Source organism: Sander vitreus, chromosome 23, assembly GCF_031162955.1.
Source record: "Sander vitreus isolate 19-12246 chromosome 23, sanVit1, whole genome shotgun sequence".
Classification (NCBI taxonomy): domain Eukaryota; kingdom Metazoa; phylum Chordata; class Actinopteri; order Perciformes; family Percidae; genus Sander; species Sander vitreus.
In genome coordinates, this window is record NC_135877.1 from 7192643 (window position 1) to 7210295 (window position 17653).

General features: G+C 39.8%; 1 protein-coding gene and 1 non-coding gene across 3 annotated transcripts; both read right to left on the reverse strand.

Moving 5' to 3' along the window:
• Positions 1-749: 749 nt before the first annotated feature.
• Positions 750-15941, reverse strand: mapk11 (mitogen-activated protein kinase 11). Of its 2 annotated transcripts, none has more exons than XM_078242517.1 (12): positions 15680-15939; positions 9085-9214; positions 8927-8985; positions 8586-8697; positions 7188-7217; positions 6286-6333; positions 6083-6197; positions 5913-5984; positions 5029-5108; positions 4730-4808; positions 4355-4528; positions 750-3558 (listed from the first exon to the last, which is right to left on the reverse strand). In XM_078242517.1, the coding sequence occupies exons 1-12, from the start codon at positions 15790-15792 to the stop codon at positions 3485-3487; spliced, it is 1086 nt and encodes a 361-aa protein (XP_078098643.1). In that variant the 5' UTR covers positions 15793-15939; the 3' UTR covers positions 750-3484. The 2 variants fall into 2 exon arrangements, with proteins under 2 accessions (XP_078098643.1, XP_078098644.1); XM_078242518.1 differs by lacking the exon at positions 750-3558 and adding an exon at positions 3602-4112 and having other exon boundaries at positions 15680-15941.
• trnaq-uug (transfer RNA glutamine (anticodon UUG)) lies at positions 12000-12071 on the reverse strand. Its single transcript has one exon. It is a non-coding gene; the product is annotated as a tRNA-Gln (tRNA).
• Positions 15942-17653: the final 1712 nt, after the last annotated feature.

The following is a 17653-nucleotide window of genomic DNA, read 5'->3' on the forward strand; positions in this document are numbered from 1 at the left end:
ATATAAGACGAGACAAGGCAAATTTATTTATATAGCACATTTCAGCATCAAGGCAATTCAAAGTGCTTTACATAAAACATTAAAGAGCAATTAAAAAACTATTAAAAACACTCATTAAAGATAATAGAAAATAAAGACAAGCTATAATGGAATATGACGTATGATGTATAAAAGTTACACTACAGTGTAAGAAATGTACAATACCTTGACTAGGCAGCATAAAACAGAAAAGTCTTCAGTTTTGATTTAAAAGAACTGAGAGTTGCAGCAGACCTGCAGTTTTCTGGGAGTTTGTTCCAGATATGTGGTGCATAAAAACTGATGTTTAGTTCTGACTTTGGGGACTGAAAGCAGACTGGTACCAGACGACCTGAGAGGTCTGGATGGTTCATAATGTAGCAGAAGATCAGAAATGCATTTTGGCCTTAAACCATTCTGTGCTTTTTAGACCAACAGTAGTATTTTGAAATACTTTATTTGAGAGACAGGAAGCAAGTGTAAAGACCTCAGGTTTTACTGGAACATGCTCAAATTATGATTATTTAAATTTGTATGTCATCTGCATAATTTTGGTTACTAATTTGGTTGTTTTCCATAATCTGAGCCAGCGGAAGCATGTAGATGTTAAAATGTTAAAAGAGGCCCCCGAACAGCGCCTTGGGGAACTCCACGTCATATTTGTCCGCTCAGATGTGTAATTACCTATAGACACAAAGGCACACAGATAAGAAAAGAAACATACTAACAAACACAGTTAACAGAACTGATGGTGTTTATTCTGTTCAATGCCAAGACTTGCCAAGTCATGTTACCCGTTGATGATGAAAGAAAAAATAATCTGCATCATTTGAAAAGTCAGTTGACATTCAGTTTAGTACAGTTGAATTACATGCCACCATGTATTCAAAAGACACTTCTAACTTGTAACATACATACAGTAGGCCTATACGTATACATTCATTTTTGCAGTTTGCTATTCAACTCCACCACATATACAACATCGACATAAGCACATAACACTTTAACATTCAAAGGTGTAACACTCTTTGACTGAGACAGACAGTTTTGATTCATTTGGACTGTAAATTCAACATTTTGCATACAGTGTTAATAGACGACTTGCGCAAAAGGCTACATGTAGCACTCCAGTGTGAACCATTGTAGGGACAGAATCAAAAATGATTCATAAATAGTAAGTTGATGTAGTTGTACTCATGTTTCTTTGAGGCAGAAATAATCTCATTGGTTTAGTTAGACTTGAGTGGGACAAGCCAAAGAACCACAGTTTAACTTGCATAAAGGAACACACCAAACTATACATAACGATTGATTTTAACCTAGTTAGTTAGTAAGCTAACCTAGCTAGCTAGGTTTTCGTCTTATTCCGTTGTTCATCTCATATCTGCAAATGAAACCTCAGATGAGCTTGAGTGGAAACCATACTGTAGTTCCACTAGTATATTATTATTACAACCTAGCTAGCTAAAAAAATAGCTTGTAGCTCTTTATCTAACCTAAAGAGCTACTAGTGATGCTACTTCGCATAACTTAGCAAGTTTAAACAAGGGTTTACAAGGATAGCGAAAACTCTGCTTTACACCTGCCATTACTATCCGACTTGTATCCAGATAGTATACACATTAGGTGTAAGAATGCATCTGCAGCAGTCAGATATAAACTAGATTTATGTGTGCTCCTGATTTATAAGCCTTTTATCTCCCAAAATGTCAACTAGCAAAATGTTATAAATGCATCTTATGTGTGATAATACATCTATTTATGTTGAGGTATCATTAAAATGATCAGATAGTTATCTGATTACTGGAAATGCATTAGTGTATTTTTTCATACTAGATTTCATAATATCAGTGTAGTCCTCTTTTACCTCTTGACAGTTTCACTGACCTTTAGCGTTAAGCTAGAAAATCTGTGGTTTGTTGGGTTCTGCACACTGTGGTTTAACACAAGCAGATTATTTCTAAACCTCAGCAAAACGTTTGTAGAACTAAAACTCCAGTCTGCTGCAAGATGAATGACACAATGCCAGTGAGGAAGTCAGCCAATCTTCATACGCATTGAGCTCATGCTGCTTAATACAAATGTTATCAGTGAGGATGTTCTAATGTTGCAATAAACTATGAACTGCAGTGTTACTGGAATACCCCCAATCGAGGTAAAGAACATCCCCAGTGCTTTCATACTATGGTCACTAATGAATGTGTACACTCTGCATTGTTTTCATTATAACACTCAAGCATCATGAATTCTAAAAAGATGAGGAAACTAATCAGCTCCCTGGCTTTACAAGCAACCAAATATGGATGCTTCATGGGAATCATCAGCCTGGAGTGTTTGACCAGTCATCGCTTCCATGGAGCTGGGTAATATATTATTATCCAGCTCAGTTTCTAACAGTTTACGAAATGCCTCTATCTTAATTATTGTAAACACAATCCGGGGCTGTAAAAGACACAGCAAAGAACTATGGAAACCTGATGGAGCGCTGCCAAAGCCAACAGGTGATCAGAAATCAGAAATCAGCCATCAGCGGAAACTGTATATGTGAAGCTAGGACGCACTGTAAACACAGACCTGCAACACAGTCATTCTGCTCCAGCTTTGGCATATATTAATTACCTTGCTAATTAATAGCACAGTTGGTGTTTACTACTCTGTAAGCAGGATAGGGTTGACTCTCATTCGAGGAAGAACAGTACATTTTGTTTGCTTTTGTATTATTATTTTTTACTGCATGGACATTATAAAGATAAAACAGGTTGAAAGTTGGTCACATTTCCTCGTAATGCCTCTCTCTGACCCTTGGGCTGCTTTTATAGTAGTGTGGCAGATGCAATAAGCAGTCTTAATGGTTATATAATACAATACCAGTAATAATCTGCAATAATAAAATGCACATAAATCATGCAGTAGTATGCAGGCTAAATGCTAAGCTGCTCTGTGACATAACGTGGCATTGCTGTAAGCCTTTAAACATGAATTCCATATGTGATAGCACTGACTGCTTATGGCATTTGCCATGACGAGGGACCAGACGGCACTCTGTCGTTGCTTTGGAAATCCTAGTGTGTGTGTTTTTTTCTTCCTTCGATACCTTTCTGTCAGTCTGTAAACACAGTTCAAGTTGCTCCCTCGTATGAATCCCCACGTCCTCTGCGATCCCTGACGCAGCCACGTTGAATGGTTCCTCATTTTACCCTCACTGGGCGGAAACATGAGAGGAAGTAACTTTCTGGACTGGAAAGCTCGTTCTATCGGATTCTAAAAATGCTCCCTGTATTTGCAATGTGTGCATCTGATCCTGTGGAAACTGCCCTGCCCTGCTGCTTATTAAATACACTCATGACAGGCAATCAAACACAGTCACGCTGAGCAGAGGGAATGCAGAGTTTTCTTCAGTCCTTCTCCTAATCATTGAGTTTGTGGTCCTTCTTCTGGGTAAGGTTGAGGCAGAGCAGAAAGCGGCCTACTGCTCCGCCTGAAGGCTATCAGTCTTGTTGCCTGATGCTTTGACGCTGTTCACCTCTTCGAATACCAACTCTATGCACACACATGAGAGGAATAAGGGAAAACATCAGTCAGTTGTGCTGAATAAAATTTGAGCCATGGAAAGAGGGGGTGAGGAATATTTTAATCCCACTTAAGGTGAAAAAAGGAATCAAAATGGGAAAAAACACTTTCTTGAAGTGTAATTGTCACAACACAGGGTACTTTCATATTGAAAACCAAGAGTCCTCTGGTGCAAGCTTTTATTCGGTGCTATTATAATTGTGCTTGTTCAGCTTGGTATACCGGTAAATCAAGGCAATTTCAAATTAGGACGCAAACCATGCAGCAAAACAAATCCACCATGACTCAGGCCTGGCATCAGCGCTAAGGCATTTCACAAACCATAAAACTCCCTGCTGAAGTGAAACGTAATCATATTCATGATGTTATAAATGGACTCTCTTATATCTCAAATACTACTTTGGTAGTGTAGTTGTCATTCTTGCCACAACCATGTAAGCTTAAAACCATCACTGCATAATCTCCGGTGTTAAAAGCTCTGCAGCTTGATGGATCTGTGGCGTCTATTTGTGCAACTTCCTCCTCTGCAAAGGATATAATATATAATAATAGGTTATAATAGTTTATAAAAGGAAGTAATAGAGTATTATTTTGAAAGAAATTGAGAAGCAGACAATATCTGTACATTTTAAATTTCCATGCATAAGCTGCAATCATGTTTTTGTTGTTGTCTTCCATCTAGGACAATAGGGGAGGAATCATTATTTTATTGTGCTGTCCACTGTGTTAAATCATGTATTGTTCTACTTTGAAGTGAAAGCTTTACCTTTCCATTCTTCTAGATTTCGGTCTTTACTCTCCAGTGTTTGGTCGTAAGGCGGGGCCTCTGGCTCATCATCTGGATCGTGGTACTGTGAGAAGTAAGGGTGGGACAGAGCCTCGCTGGCCGAGATCCTCCCATCACAGTCCAGAACCAGCATACGCTTCAGTAGATCGACAGCTAACAGGCAGAAACAGACAGAGAGGTGAAAGAGGTAAATGCTGGGAGCTTGGAAACCAGTTTAAACCCCTAAGGGCCAAACCTGTATAACTGAATCACTCATTTGTAATGTGGAGAGAACAACTTGAGCTTTAGCAGCCTCTCAAAGCCTTCAAATTGAATTTAAAAAGTTGGAAATCCAATTTGCAATGCATCACCCACCTAGTGGATTTGCTCCTTTAAAGATCTTTTCCAGGTCCTGCTGGGGCATGAAGGGCAGAGACTGGATGTACTTCTGCGCCTGCAAATAAAGACCAGTGTTCACAATGTGAACAATGTGGATGATTTGTTAGTGATCAATCACCCCAACATTCACACATATTGACTATTCCTTCAACAGCCTTGTCAGTGGAATGACTAATCAGTTAGAACAGGTTGCCTGCGTCAGGGGAAGCAGCATTACAGTGTGAGCATAGCAGCTTCTTTTTCCCAATCACTCCATTCCTTTTTCCCTCTCTCACATGCTCAGAGCAGATCTTCTTTAACAGGTCGTGTGTTGGAGTCCCAACCACCTCCATGATTCTCTTCAGCTGGTCGATATCTTAGTGCAGAAGGAGTTAAGGGCTGTTCGGAATTGACTAATCATATTAGTCATCTTGTCACCTAGGGAATCAACTAAAGCCTCTTTCACACATGCACTGTAACCCTGAAATTATGTAGACATTGCCGGGAGGAGTTGTATGTGAGAACTTAAATGTCCGAATCAGTTGGACCGGACATTAAACAGACTTTACCCTGCCAGCTTCCTAGTACAGAGTCCGTGTAAAGTCAGACGGAGTCTATGTGTGAATAGAGCAGGTAATTTTCCGGAAAATTCACAGTGAGCGAGTGGGCATGTTGATGACATTTCTATTATGCGGCTTGCGTGATTCCGGAACCGGACGCATGTCATGTCCTGCCTCCTGCACGCTCTGCCCAGGCTGCACGTCAGGCTACGGCGTAGGTCCATGCCTCCACGTACCTACGTACTGTACGTAGCCACGCTGTGGATTTAACACAGAAGCATAAATCACGCTTAAGACAGAAACTGTACTTGCTGAGTACTGCTGAAAGTTCTTTTCTAGTCCCACAACACACAAAGATCAGTAAATCAAATTTGTTTTAGCTCTGCTCTCTCGGACATCCAATCAAACAACCTAGATAATAAAGCCTTTTGTGATCGTTCCTATTCATTCCCCACTTCTTTCTGTTGACACACCTCTTTAGAAAGGCCCGGGATTGTAATGCAAATCAACAAGAGGTCTGCATCCACAGGGCACATTAAAGAGGTAATGGAAGGTTGATGCTAAGAGGGGGAAAAAAGCAGCAAATTGCAGTGGACTCTTGCCATGGTGATAAAGGATACAGTCAGTGCCAGGAAACAGGACTTTTCCCTTCAGCAGCTCTCCCATAATGCATCCCACTGACCACATATCAACTGGAACAGAAACACCAGAGGTTAAGTAATTTAATGAGTTTGCTTCTGAAAAAAAAAAAAAAAAGCGTATTAAATAGTATAGTTTGATGGCATCTTACCGTTCTGATTGTAGTGCATCCAGTTCAGCATGATCTCCGGCGCTCGATACCAGCGAGTCGCCACATACCCTGTCATCTCGTCGTCTGTCTGTCTGGCCAATCCAAAGTCAAGGATCTGTAGGACAGGAAGAGCGTTTTTTAATTGATGGAGTTCATAGGTTGGAGTGGAGGATTTATAGTTTTAAACGGAAGGTCAGTTTTACCCTCAGCTCGCAGTCCTCATTTACTGCCACATTACTTGGCTTAAGGTCCTAGAAAATGTAGTAAAGCAGACAAAGGAGGAGAGAAACATTATTAGAATGAGGATGTATCTGTGTAGAGAGAGGGATGGATATGAATATAAAAACAGCATAAACCACACAGCTTTCACTGCATTTATACAGCGCACACTCAGAGATAAACAAAAACACTGATATTGGGAATTTCAAAATAGCCATTAATGTAGGCCTTCTTTTTTATGTTGCTGCACAATGTATTTTAAGCCAGGTATCTGATATTAAATAGTCACTCCCTCTTTCCAGGCAGCTGGATTCCCCCCAACTTTAACAACTGTGGTAAACCATAAAAAAACACACTATTTAAAGTGTCTATGTACACTTACATGCTCAGATGCTCTTCTACAACCTCACTTATGCATGGGAATCCAAACACAGTTGTTTCAAATCTCTTAAAAAAGGCTACAATCATTTTTAAAGACTAAAATGCATTGTTGAACTTCTTCACAAGCATGCTGTCCTGCCAAACATTGTTCACACATATGAAGCTTTATCTTAAAATCTAGTGCAGTTTCCCAAAAGAATAAGCCGAACTGAGTAGAAATGTTTATCAAATGATTCATTAGGCATCTAGAATGTTTCCAGTTAAAAAAAATGGTGCAGCCATATAAGACATTCGGTATTGAGATCAGTGTGAACATCACATATCCTCAATAAAAGAGTCGGAACAAGATTTTTCCAACCTTAAACTACTTTAGGTAGAATACAAGGGGAAAACTGATTGTTAAGAATTCATTTATTATTATGTTTTTTAACCAGGCAAGTGCTGTTATGTTCTTTTTAAACTTGATGGTCAAAAATGACAAGAAGGGGAAAAAGAAGGCACTCACTCTGTGGATCAATCCAGCTGAATGGATGTACTGTTGGACAGGCGGAGGGTTGGGGCGATGGGGGAGGAGAGAGGAGAGAGAGAAGACATAAAGGGAGACAGGGGTCAACAGTGCAGTTCACCACATTAGCCTAAAGGGAGACTGCTTTTGTCTGTCCCATGGTAACCGTGTTGGCTGAACAGCCGGCCGAGCAGGCTGCTGGACTGATTCAGCGCGCAAGCTTTGGACAGAATAAATACATAACAGAATGTCAAACTCAATATAAATATAGGAAGTGTTTGTGCAATGTAGACTGTCCAAATTCTCACAGAAAAAATGCTGAATTTTTTTTTATAGCTCAACTCATTTGTGAAATAATAAAAATTACGATTTGATTTCAAAAATGTACATCCACACATAGAGTGTGCTGTAACACCTGGACATTGTTGCGATTGAGCGCGTGTAACAAGTAAGCAAGCGAGCAGAGAAGTCTAAACACTTAGATAAAAGTAATAAATAAATTGTTCAAATAGTTAGGTATTGCATTTGAAGAAACAAATCCGTAAAACAACAGAAAAAGTACTGGCAGCTCATTACCCGGACTTTGTCCCTTAATTAAAAACATAACATTTTTGTGTGTAGCTTCAGCTAAAATACAGAACATTTTCTGTTATTCAAAATTCTCTCATACAAAACTGCTCAGGTAGTAAACTTCTGAAATGAAATCTGTCTTTTAATTAATTTAAAGCTGTTTTTGACACTTTTGATGCTTTTTTTTTTTTTTACTTTGACCCTACGATGTTTTTTTCAACGCTTTAAAAAATGTTTTTGGCGCTTTTGAATCTCGATTTTCTGGTTAATAATTTGCGATAATGGTGTGATAATAGCTCTCTACGTTAGTTGTTGGAGCACGGACAAAGTTCCCATAATGCAATTTGAAATGTAAATAAACAGAAATACAACTGTGAATCACAATGTTCAATGGACAATTTCTTTTGAAATGTACAGTCATACAACTGTTAATACACAGATATTTCTCAGAGTGTATGAAGGTAATGGATACTTGGTTCAATTAGACAGCTGAAACTAATGGAGTTAGTAGTATGAAGGGAAACTTGACTACAGCAACCTAATAGACATTGACAGTTCAATTGTATGAAAAAAAAATACTGTAACAATATCCACTTTCTATAATCAATAGTTACTATCATTTAGTTTAACATCAATGAACAATCAAACAAAATTGAAATGAACACATTTGAAACAGAGACAATGAAGGGCTACTTTATCTGTTAAGGCTGTGAGTGTACATCAGACAAAAGTGGTTGGGAATCACTGGTGTACTACAGTATATGAATGCTAACTGATATATTATGTATGTATGGCATGCAGCAGGTGTATCACGAAGCTGTAAATTACCTTGAGGCCGCGGAGGAGCTGGTAAATTAAGAACTGCACGTGCTCGTCTGAAAGCCTCTGAAATTTGACGATGTTATTGAGGTCTGCACCCATCAGGTTGGTCACCAGGTAGCTGGAAAAGGGAAGAGCGTGTGAGTGAATGGGGGGGGGGGGGCCTAGGGACGTCTCAGTTAGAGGAGAACATAGTGATGCTGCCATGGCAACTGTAAGACATCTCTACAAGCCTATAACCCCCCCTAGGATGGCCTACGCCAACACCACCCTACCCTCTAATAACAGAATCATTGCATTTGTGGTGAAAGGTGGACAGCTGCATAGCTTGGAGGGAATAAAAGATTTACAGTTCATTGAAGTCCTCTAATGTTGCAGCAGGTGTGAAGACGTCCAGCAACCCTATTACCTGCAGAGACAGAGACAGAGACAGAGAGAAGCAGAGATGATCAATAACAGAGTGGAAACATGTCTGACTGTCTCTGACATTTTCATGAGAAGCACTAACATTCTCGTGTTTCATGTGCTTGAGCAGCCTGAGTTCCCGGTACGAGCGGCGGCTGTGGATCAGAGACTGGAAAGGCCTGGACAGTTTCTTCACCGCAACCTTCTGCCGCAAAATGACATCATACGCCGAACTGGAGAGAGAAAACAGAGAGAAAGTTGTTTACTGTATCCAGTGTCATTAATATATTGACACATCTTCCCAAACTTGAGTTTTTTTTTGTTTTTTTTTTACATTTCTTTATTAAAACCATATTCCTTTTGTTGTAACTGGCCCTAAAAATGTGAATTCCACAATCAGCAAAAAAAAAAAAAATCACCTGTAAAAATAATATGGGACTGATATCATTTGAAAGTAATAGTTTGACATTTTGGAAAATATGCATATCTGCATTCTTGCCAAGAGCTAGATAACAAGACTGATACCACACTCCTGCCTGTATAGTAAAGATAAAGCTACTGTACGGCCAGGACACAGTTAGCTTAGCTTAGCATTACGACTGGAAACAGAGGGAAAAAGCTATGGCTCGTTTTGTTATTTTCAGAAAGTAACTAGGCCAACAGTTTCCCCATGTTTTCTGTCATTAAGCTATACTAAGCACATTCAGCACATAGTCTCCCAGCCAAAAAAAAAAAGTCAAATTGTCATTCCCCCCTGTCTCCAGTCTATTGTTGCCAAAATTGCCAAACTATTTTTTAAACCTGGTATCAGCTGATGATACTGAGGTATGACTATATATTAGTGATAAACGATTGAGGAAAAGAGACAGACAAGCTGACTAATGCAGAGAGAGAGTAGCAGATGGTGAGGATGTGGTGGAACAAGAGAGGCACTGATGTCAGATATTGGAAAAGTGCGGTGGTTTATTCGATCTGCCTCTTTTGAAATGTAAATGTCATTCAACATTATTGAACACTGAGCCCTGCCGCTTCTACTGCCGCTGCCTTTGTGGTGCCAGTGTCTTTTCAGTCCTGCCGACTTTTCAACACTCAAAATAGTAATAATACAGCCAACAGGGAGTGGAATAGACAAACAGGAAGGAAACATGGGTGAGAATTGTGAAATATTGCACAGCAATGCAGAAACAGAGCAAGAAGTGAAACTGACTGACTGGAGAAGTGGAGTAAGAGAGGAAATTGAAAATAAGAATTATCCTGTGCATTTACATATAGAACTGACTTAACGGTATAAAACTTGTTATTCTGCTGAATATACTGAGTGATTTCTGATCACTTAATGGGAAAATCCCCTCTCTTTTACACTTGAAGTTCATCTGAATGTGTGATGCTCATTTCAGAAATTGCTCAGTAATAACGTGTACTTTTGGAGAGACCACAACCGGCCTTGATAATCTTTTACTCCAGTTGCAATCTTAACTTTGCGTATCAAACTTGTTTGACAGTTTTTTTGCAGCTAAATCTGCAGCAGAATAACTGATATTCAGCTGTCCATTTTAGATTGGGATGGAGACCGTGACACTGTATATTAAATGCAAGAAAATACTGAAAGAAGAAAGAACGTAAGCCATCCCTGCTTACTCAAAACCCAACTTGTCTTGCTGCAAAGCCCTCTGCGCTGTTTTATTCTATTGTGGGTGCGATAAGTGACTCTTCAGCAATGGATTTTTTTCCCTGCATGAGGTTCAGCTACTGTAGACAGTTCTAGAAAGAATCCAACCTGCCCTTTTCACAGTTTCCCAGTTTACAGCAGGTACAGGATGTGGTATGTGGTCACCTTTAGACAGTAGAAGTGCCCACCAAATGATGTGTGTCTCCTGTTTTTTCCACAGTATGAAACTCACAGTAAATATTACTGTATCATTTCACGGTGACCTATAATGCTTACATGCATGAGTAAACTACAATCTTGGATGAGCATCCATGTGTGTGCCTTGTAATCGCCTGCTGCCAGTCCGGATGTCCCCACCGGGCTGAAGCCAGGACAGCAACCAGTCTCCTCCGTCTCTGACATGAGCCAGGCCTCACTTCCTCACACATACCTTCCTCCCTACCATCTTCCATACATGGCTCTGACTGCACTGCTGTCAGCTCACACAGCCCAGCCACAAGGCATCGATTTCTCTCCTCTTCTTTTGTCTCAGTATTCTGTTTGCACCGCCGCTTTCATAAAGGAAGAGGGGGAGGGGGCAGCTTATATCAAATGTGAGATGATTGAAGTACACTGTTCATGAGGAAAACTATATATTTTAATCTTTTCAGTTAATGTGATTCATTCTGATTAAATCATGAGGAAAACATGTATGATCTGCATATGTTTGAAATGGGGGGAGGGTATTGACTCAAATGCAGAGAGAAAATTATAATTTGTTCTACAGATTATTGTACACAGGGTTTGTTTATTGCGTCACACTGCATCCAATGTTATGCATTTCATTGCAACCATTTATCCAGGAGCCAAGAGTTAGATGAGAAGATACGGCTCATATATCTGTACGCTGTGTATTAAAGGGGAATTATGCCCATTTTCAAAATTACCAAATGTTATTCCTGTGGTCTAAGTCCAAAGTATTAGTAAACCTGGACAATTCTCTCTCAAAATCCAAAAACTAGTGTGCCAAAACTCAAATTTGTGATGTCATCAAGTACAAAGTATGGAACCGCTCCATAGATAATGAATTGGGAAAGGCACAGATGACACTGAAAGCACCCAGAGTTAATGGGTACATGTTCTGTTTCCCAACTGAAAAACACTACAATAGAATGAAGCTCATTTAAGTATAAAAAAGAAAATAAATGTTCTGTGGGTCCACAAAATTTCCCATTTATTGTCTAAGGACTTTTTGGTTTCTGGCTTTGAGAGAGAGTAGCTCAAGTTCACATATATTGATTGAAATTACCAAAGCCATGGAAATAACATACTGGTATTCCTAATTTAGGCGGTTGTTCCCCTTTAAAATCAGGTCCCACCGAGATTTGAACTCGGATCGCTGGATTCAAAGTCCAGAGTGCTAACCATTACACCATGGAACCATAAACAAGTCAATGACTCTTGCTTATTACTGTTGTCTAACAGAGCAGAACAACATTGTACTGTATGTGATTTTTAATTATACGTGATCATATTTTATTCATACCAACAATAGCATTCATTAAAACCAGTTCAAACCGAATCAGAACCCCAATCTTGTTTTTCTGCTTGATTTATCAAATTTCCAATCGACACAGACATCACAATTTTTAACAGGAGAAAATGAAGCAGTCATGTTTTATACATAGCTATCCGAAAGACAGGCTTCATGCCAAAATTCTGGTTTACTGAACAGATGTTACATATGGTGACATGAGATGAAAGCAGCCTTGATCAGCTTTGTGCATATTCTCACTTGATGTTCAGTCTCAAGTCCAAAATGGGCCCAGTTTTTGTCTCAAGAAGCCAAAAAGAGAATATTCAATGGGATCAGTCCTCCAGACCCTCCAAACTTTTTGTCTCATCATTTATACAAATTCAAGAGGCACTGCACATTAAATCTTTAAATGAGCTTTGCATTTCTGGTGCTTCACTCTCTTGATGCTGTGCTTTGCAGCTCTAAAATCCCTCTTACTATCTAATATACCTCCTTTCTCTTTCTAAACTCTATGTCTTTCGTTTCCCCCTCTCCCATGGGTAATGAGGGTATACATTCTTCATCTCTAGCTATAATGGATTATATTAGCTTGTCGGATCCTTGACCTCACGCCTTCCGTTTCAAGAGGGTTCACCGAGAGATAAATGATGAGAGCTGTGTTTTACTGTGCATCTCAAGAGGTAGTCTGTGAGAGTATCCTAACCCCCCATCACGGCACACTTGCATACTGATACATACATAGATACATATATGTCGTATTCTGAAACCCCATCCCCCAGCCGGTTTCCAATCAAGACTTGCCATGAGAAAGTCATAACAATGGCTGGAGATCAACATTAACAATGCAGGGCAATGCTGAGTGGTGTGTGGAGGCATGTCCTTTGTGTGTGTGTGTGTGTGTGTGTGTGTGTGTGTGTGTGTGTGTGTGTGTGTGTGTGTGTGTAAATTAAGAGTTTTGGTAAAGTGCATTTTATCAGTGCCATCATTCACACTTATGTGCTGTCTATATAAAGCCTTGAGTAAAATAACAGCTCAGAGCATAAGACAGGAGGAGAAAAACACTTGCTAATGCCATAACCTTCACTTTCACAAATTCCAAACAAACCAGACACATAAAACACACTTCGCGTGTGAAAGAAAACTGCTTCCAGGCGCCAAAGAATTAGAGCAGTGATTCCCAACCAGGGGCTACTTGTATCTTAGAAAAATTACAAACGAACAACGTTGGCAGTTGACAAAATATTGTGTTCAAAACACGTCCAATTTAAAATCTATTCAGATGACCATATTTGGGACATGAGGAGTTGTCGATGAAGGGGTACTGGGGCACAAATGGAAAGCTCATATTGATCTGTATCACTGTTGGGTCGCATATATATAATTTGTGATCAAGGCGGAACAAAGAGACTGCCCTTACCCTTATCTTTCCCTGATCTCATGCTCAGGAAAATAGTCCTATTCATAATCCTATAATGAAATCAGAGAAGTTCTAGAAAGCGATATTCAGAGCAATACATAGGCTTTATTACAAAGATCAGCCATTCCGCTTTCCATGTTTATGCAAATTGACTAAACCTTTCAGGATCACGAGTAGCAAATATTAACGTCACATTGCTTCGGGCCACATGTTTTTTTGTCAACACAAAGACAAGCTTCATGTACCTTTGAATGGATGCTTTGATAACACTGCCCATGCATTTGTAGCATGAGAGTCCAAAATGAGAATCAAACCTTTAACTTTGCAGTTTCCTTGTCCAAAAGAAATGTTCATGTGCATATAATCTTCCTGAGGGGGAATGAAACAGCTGAAAGCAAAGTCATCATCCAGCTCTCGACATTTTTACTGTACTATTCCAAGCTTTAAAGCTGCACTATCGGCAAGGTGTTCATGCACAAAACACTCCTGTGGGAGCCTGAGTCATAAAGTGGAGCTCCAACAGACAAGCACATTCAGACAGTGTCTTAATTGACACCTGACGTGACAGGAAGTCAGCTGTGTGAGGATAAAACCTCCTTTCTGAGGAAGCAGGCAACAGCAATGAGAGATGTGGTTACACAAGCCAGCATATGAGCTTCATATCATGTGTTTGTGATCTGACACAATACAGTGCACAAATAAATGATGATATCCCAGGAAGATGGGATCCTATCCTTTAACAAAAGCCACTCTCTTACATTTCTGAGACACAAAGATTCTCTCCAAGTGGGAAAAAGCTGTAGTAAACTAAGTGCCAGGGATACGTCTTTGCCTACACAGAGCAAGCCTAGTCTGGACAGGCTCAATGGGCATATGCTTGATTCATTGGTGTCGTCAGTGGGCAAGTAATGAATTTACTGTGCAGGTGATAGTTACACTTTTAACCAGATGCCATTCCAACTGGAAGATAATTTAATTCCAATAAGATTCTTCATTTTATCTACAAAAGCTTCTTAGAAATTGTTTGATTGTGTCTCTCAATAATCCAATGTCAGGCCCATCTGCCAGGATCAATCAATTCTCTGTGGAAGATTTTCAGACCACTTTAGTTACTTCTCACGGCCATCAGGGAGCTGCCAACATGCAGTGTTGTGTAGAAAAGCTTTAACGTCTTATTCATGTCTTTAAAATGGGATTATCCCACTTGGATCAGTCACACAAAACCTTCTCTTCACATTTCCTTAGGTACCTTACTGCCAGCCTGCTATTACAGCTTAATTAATATTGGCTGTTGGAGGTGGTTATCACCATGACACATCACCATGGCAACATGATCCCACCAGCTGATACAAAATTGAAAGTGAAATTACAGCAATTGCATTTTGCAAGATTGGAAATGTCTACATCCACACAGAGGGACACAGACAGCAGGGTGGGCGTATCATATAGAATGTTGATGATGCATGCACCTGCTGTAGGCTTCAAGGTGTCAGACTGGCATTGTGTTAGCACTGAGAGCAGCTGGGCCCAGGTTTTCCCTTTCCAGATGTGGCATGCATGCATAGAGACTGTGTGTGTGTGTGTGTGTGTGTGTGTGTGTGTGTGTGTGTGTGTGTGTGTGTGTGTGTGTGTGTGTGTGTGTGTGGGGGGGGGATTATTTGGGAAATTCCTGTGCTGATGCTGTCTCATGTTTAATTCCCTTACACATAAGCTATAGGAAAAGCAGACAGTGAGCGGTGGGATAAAAACAAGTCTCGCAGACCTGCTGTATCCTTCTATATGGCTGACAGCAGTAGGGTACACATAAAGAAAGCATATTCATCTGTATATGTAAACACAAAAATATTATTATTATTTAATATTTAAATTTTTTCTCCTATAGTAGCCTATTGATCCAGAAGCGGCGAAGGCAATGGGATGATAATAATACGCCGGTAATAACAACAATAAAACCCAATCAGTTTCCACAAGCTGCTTCATCCCGACACAGCCGACACGCATCGCTATGCTGATGCATCATGACCAACATACGGTAAATGTTGTGGCTGTGCAGCCTCGCCCCTCCACCCGCCCTACACATCTACACAAACACTCACCACACCGAGCCGTAGGCTCCGGAGCCCACCGGCGTCAGGTTCTGGTACCGCTCCGGAACCTCCCACACAGTCTTGTTCAGCTCCTGTCGGTAAAATCCTGGTCTGGCGGACATTTCTCTAAGCCGGCTAGAGAAAAGAAATAAGTGAAATGAAAAAAAGGGTAAATGGGAAAGGAGGCGCGGGCCGCCGTCTGCTGCCTCAGCCGTGCTGCTGTTGCACACACAGCACCGACCAGTGACAGCCTCTCTCTCTCTCTCTCTCTCTCTCTCTCTCTCTCTCTCTCTCTCTCTCTCTCTCTCTCCTACATCCCCCACCCCTCCCTGTGGCTACGTCAAAAAGTAGTCTAAAGTATCATAACAGAGATAACGTGCAATAGCCTATATGTGCAGGTAGCCTAACATGTGGGCTAGACATACTCTTAACCATTAAGCTTAATGTCACAGGCTACATTGTCATGTAATAGGCTATATAAGATTGAAAAGTTGATGAAATAGCCTAGGCCTACTATATTGAAAATAACAACAATACAAAATACACAAAAAGACAGAAAACCAGAGCAACAGAATAAACAAGACGTTATGTTAGGAACTGAGGAACAAACGATGAATACAAAACAAAGCATTACAAATTGTGATAATAACGTAAATCCATTACTGTCATCTGGTGGTTAACATCTGCTAGTGCAAGAGGTGTCAAAAGCAGCACCAATGTTATAGCCTAGGCGCTGCGGTCAGGTCGCAGTCTCACCTGGAGGCGTGTGTTGGGGAAACTGTGTGACGAGCAAAACGTTTGTCTGTCTCTACATTCACTACCAGTACAATGTGTTAGTTTACACAAAGAATAGTACCCACATTAAAAGGTTTTGCGTGCGCACATGAAAGTTTCACGTGAGCACATGAATGTTTCGTGTGAGCACATGAAACTAAACTTCATAACTTTAACTTTAAACGTTATATATATATATATATATATATATATATATATATATATATATATATATATATATATATATATATATATAATTTATTTTTCAAATTAAAAAATTGAATTTATTATTATTTCTCCCACATCTCCTGTTGGCTGTGAACGCAGCATTAGCTGTGGCAGTGTGTCCTCACGAGGTGCTCAACTGTGGTCACTCGGTCATGATGTCCAATCCACCTGACAGACTTGCCAGGCTCAAGGTTAGAAAATATACTGTATTAAGTATGTTGAAATACAAACATTAACGTTTTGTTAGTGTCTCAAATATCATCGGGCCTAATAACTCGGTAACTTGGTCCAAATCATCAAGTGATAAACAATTGCTAGCTTAAGTTAGCGAGGTTAGCTAGTTAACGCTAGCTAGCTAACGTTACATTAGCCAGCTATCGTTAAATCTCGCTTTTTTTTAACAGCACAGATAGCATTACTGTCGTTTGCTATCATTGTGGTGTGCTGTGTTAAATAGTGTTACAATATAAATTACGTTTGTATGGCATTGTTCCACAACTGTCTTGAAATGACTGGGGAAAGTGCTTGTTTCATAACGGCCAGCAGTCAGTGTATAACGTTACATACATTAACGTCATATGACTTGTAAATAGCTGAAGCCTTTGTCGTTAGTGGTTTTAACGTCTGCTATTTCTGATTTAATGAAATGATTATATTATCAGTTATAATTAAAAAATCACATACAGTACATTGTTCTTCTCTTTTAGGCAACCGTGTATACGAGATTTTAAAGGTGAATACCACCTAAATTAAGAATTCCAGTATGTTATTTCTATGGCTTTGGAAAGTCAGTAAATATTTGTGAACACAAGCTACTCTCTCTCCAAGCCAGAAACCAGAGAAGTAAGTCTACTTGTGATGTTACTAAGTATAAAGTATGAAACTGCTCCATAGACAGTCAATAGGAGACTGATTTTGTGGACCCACTTTTTTATACCCCAATTAGCTTCATTCTGTTGTAGTGTTTTCAGTTGTAAAACT

What these genes read in the sequence shown, in the direction of transcription:
- mapk11 (XM_078242518.1), bottom strand. Translation starts at nt 15,792, where the DNA reads ATGTCCGCCAGACCAGGATTTTACCGACAGGAGCTGAACAAGACTGTG. An exon ending in AGCACATGAAACACGAGAAT is followed by an intron (nt 8,986 to 9,084) that starts GTTAGTGCTTCT and finishes CTGTCTCTGCAG; the next exon opens with GTAATAGGGTTGCTGGACGT. An exon ending in CCTGTTTCCTGGCACTGACT is followed by an intron (nt 5,109 to 5,912) that starts GTATCCTTTATC and finishes TTCTGCACTAAG; the next exon opens with ATATCGACCAGCTGAAGAGA.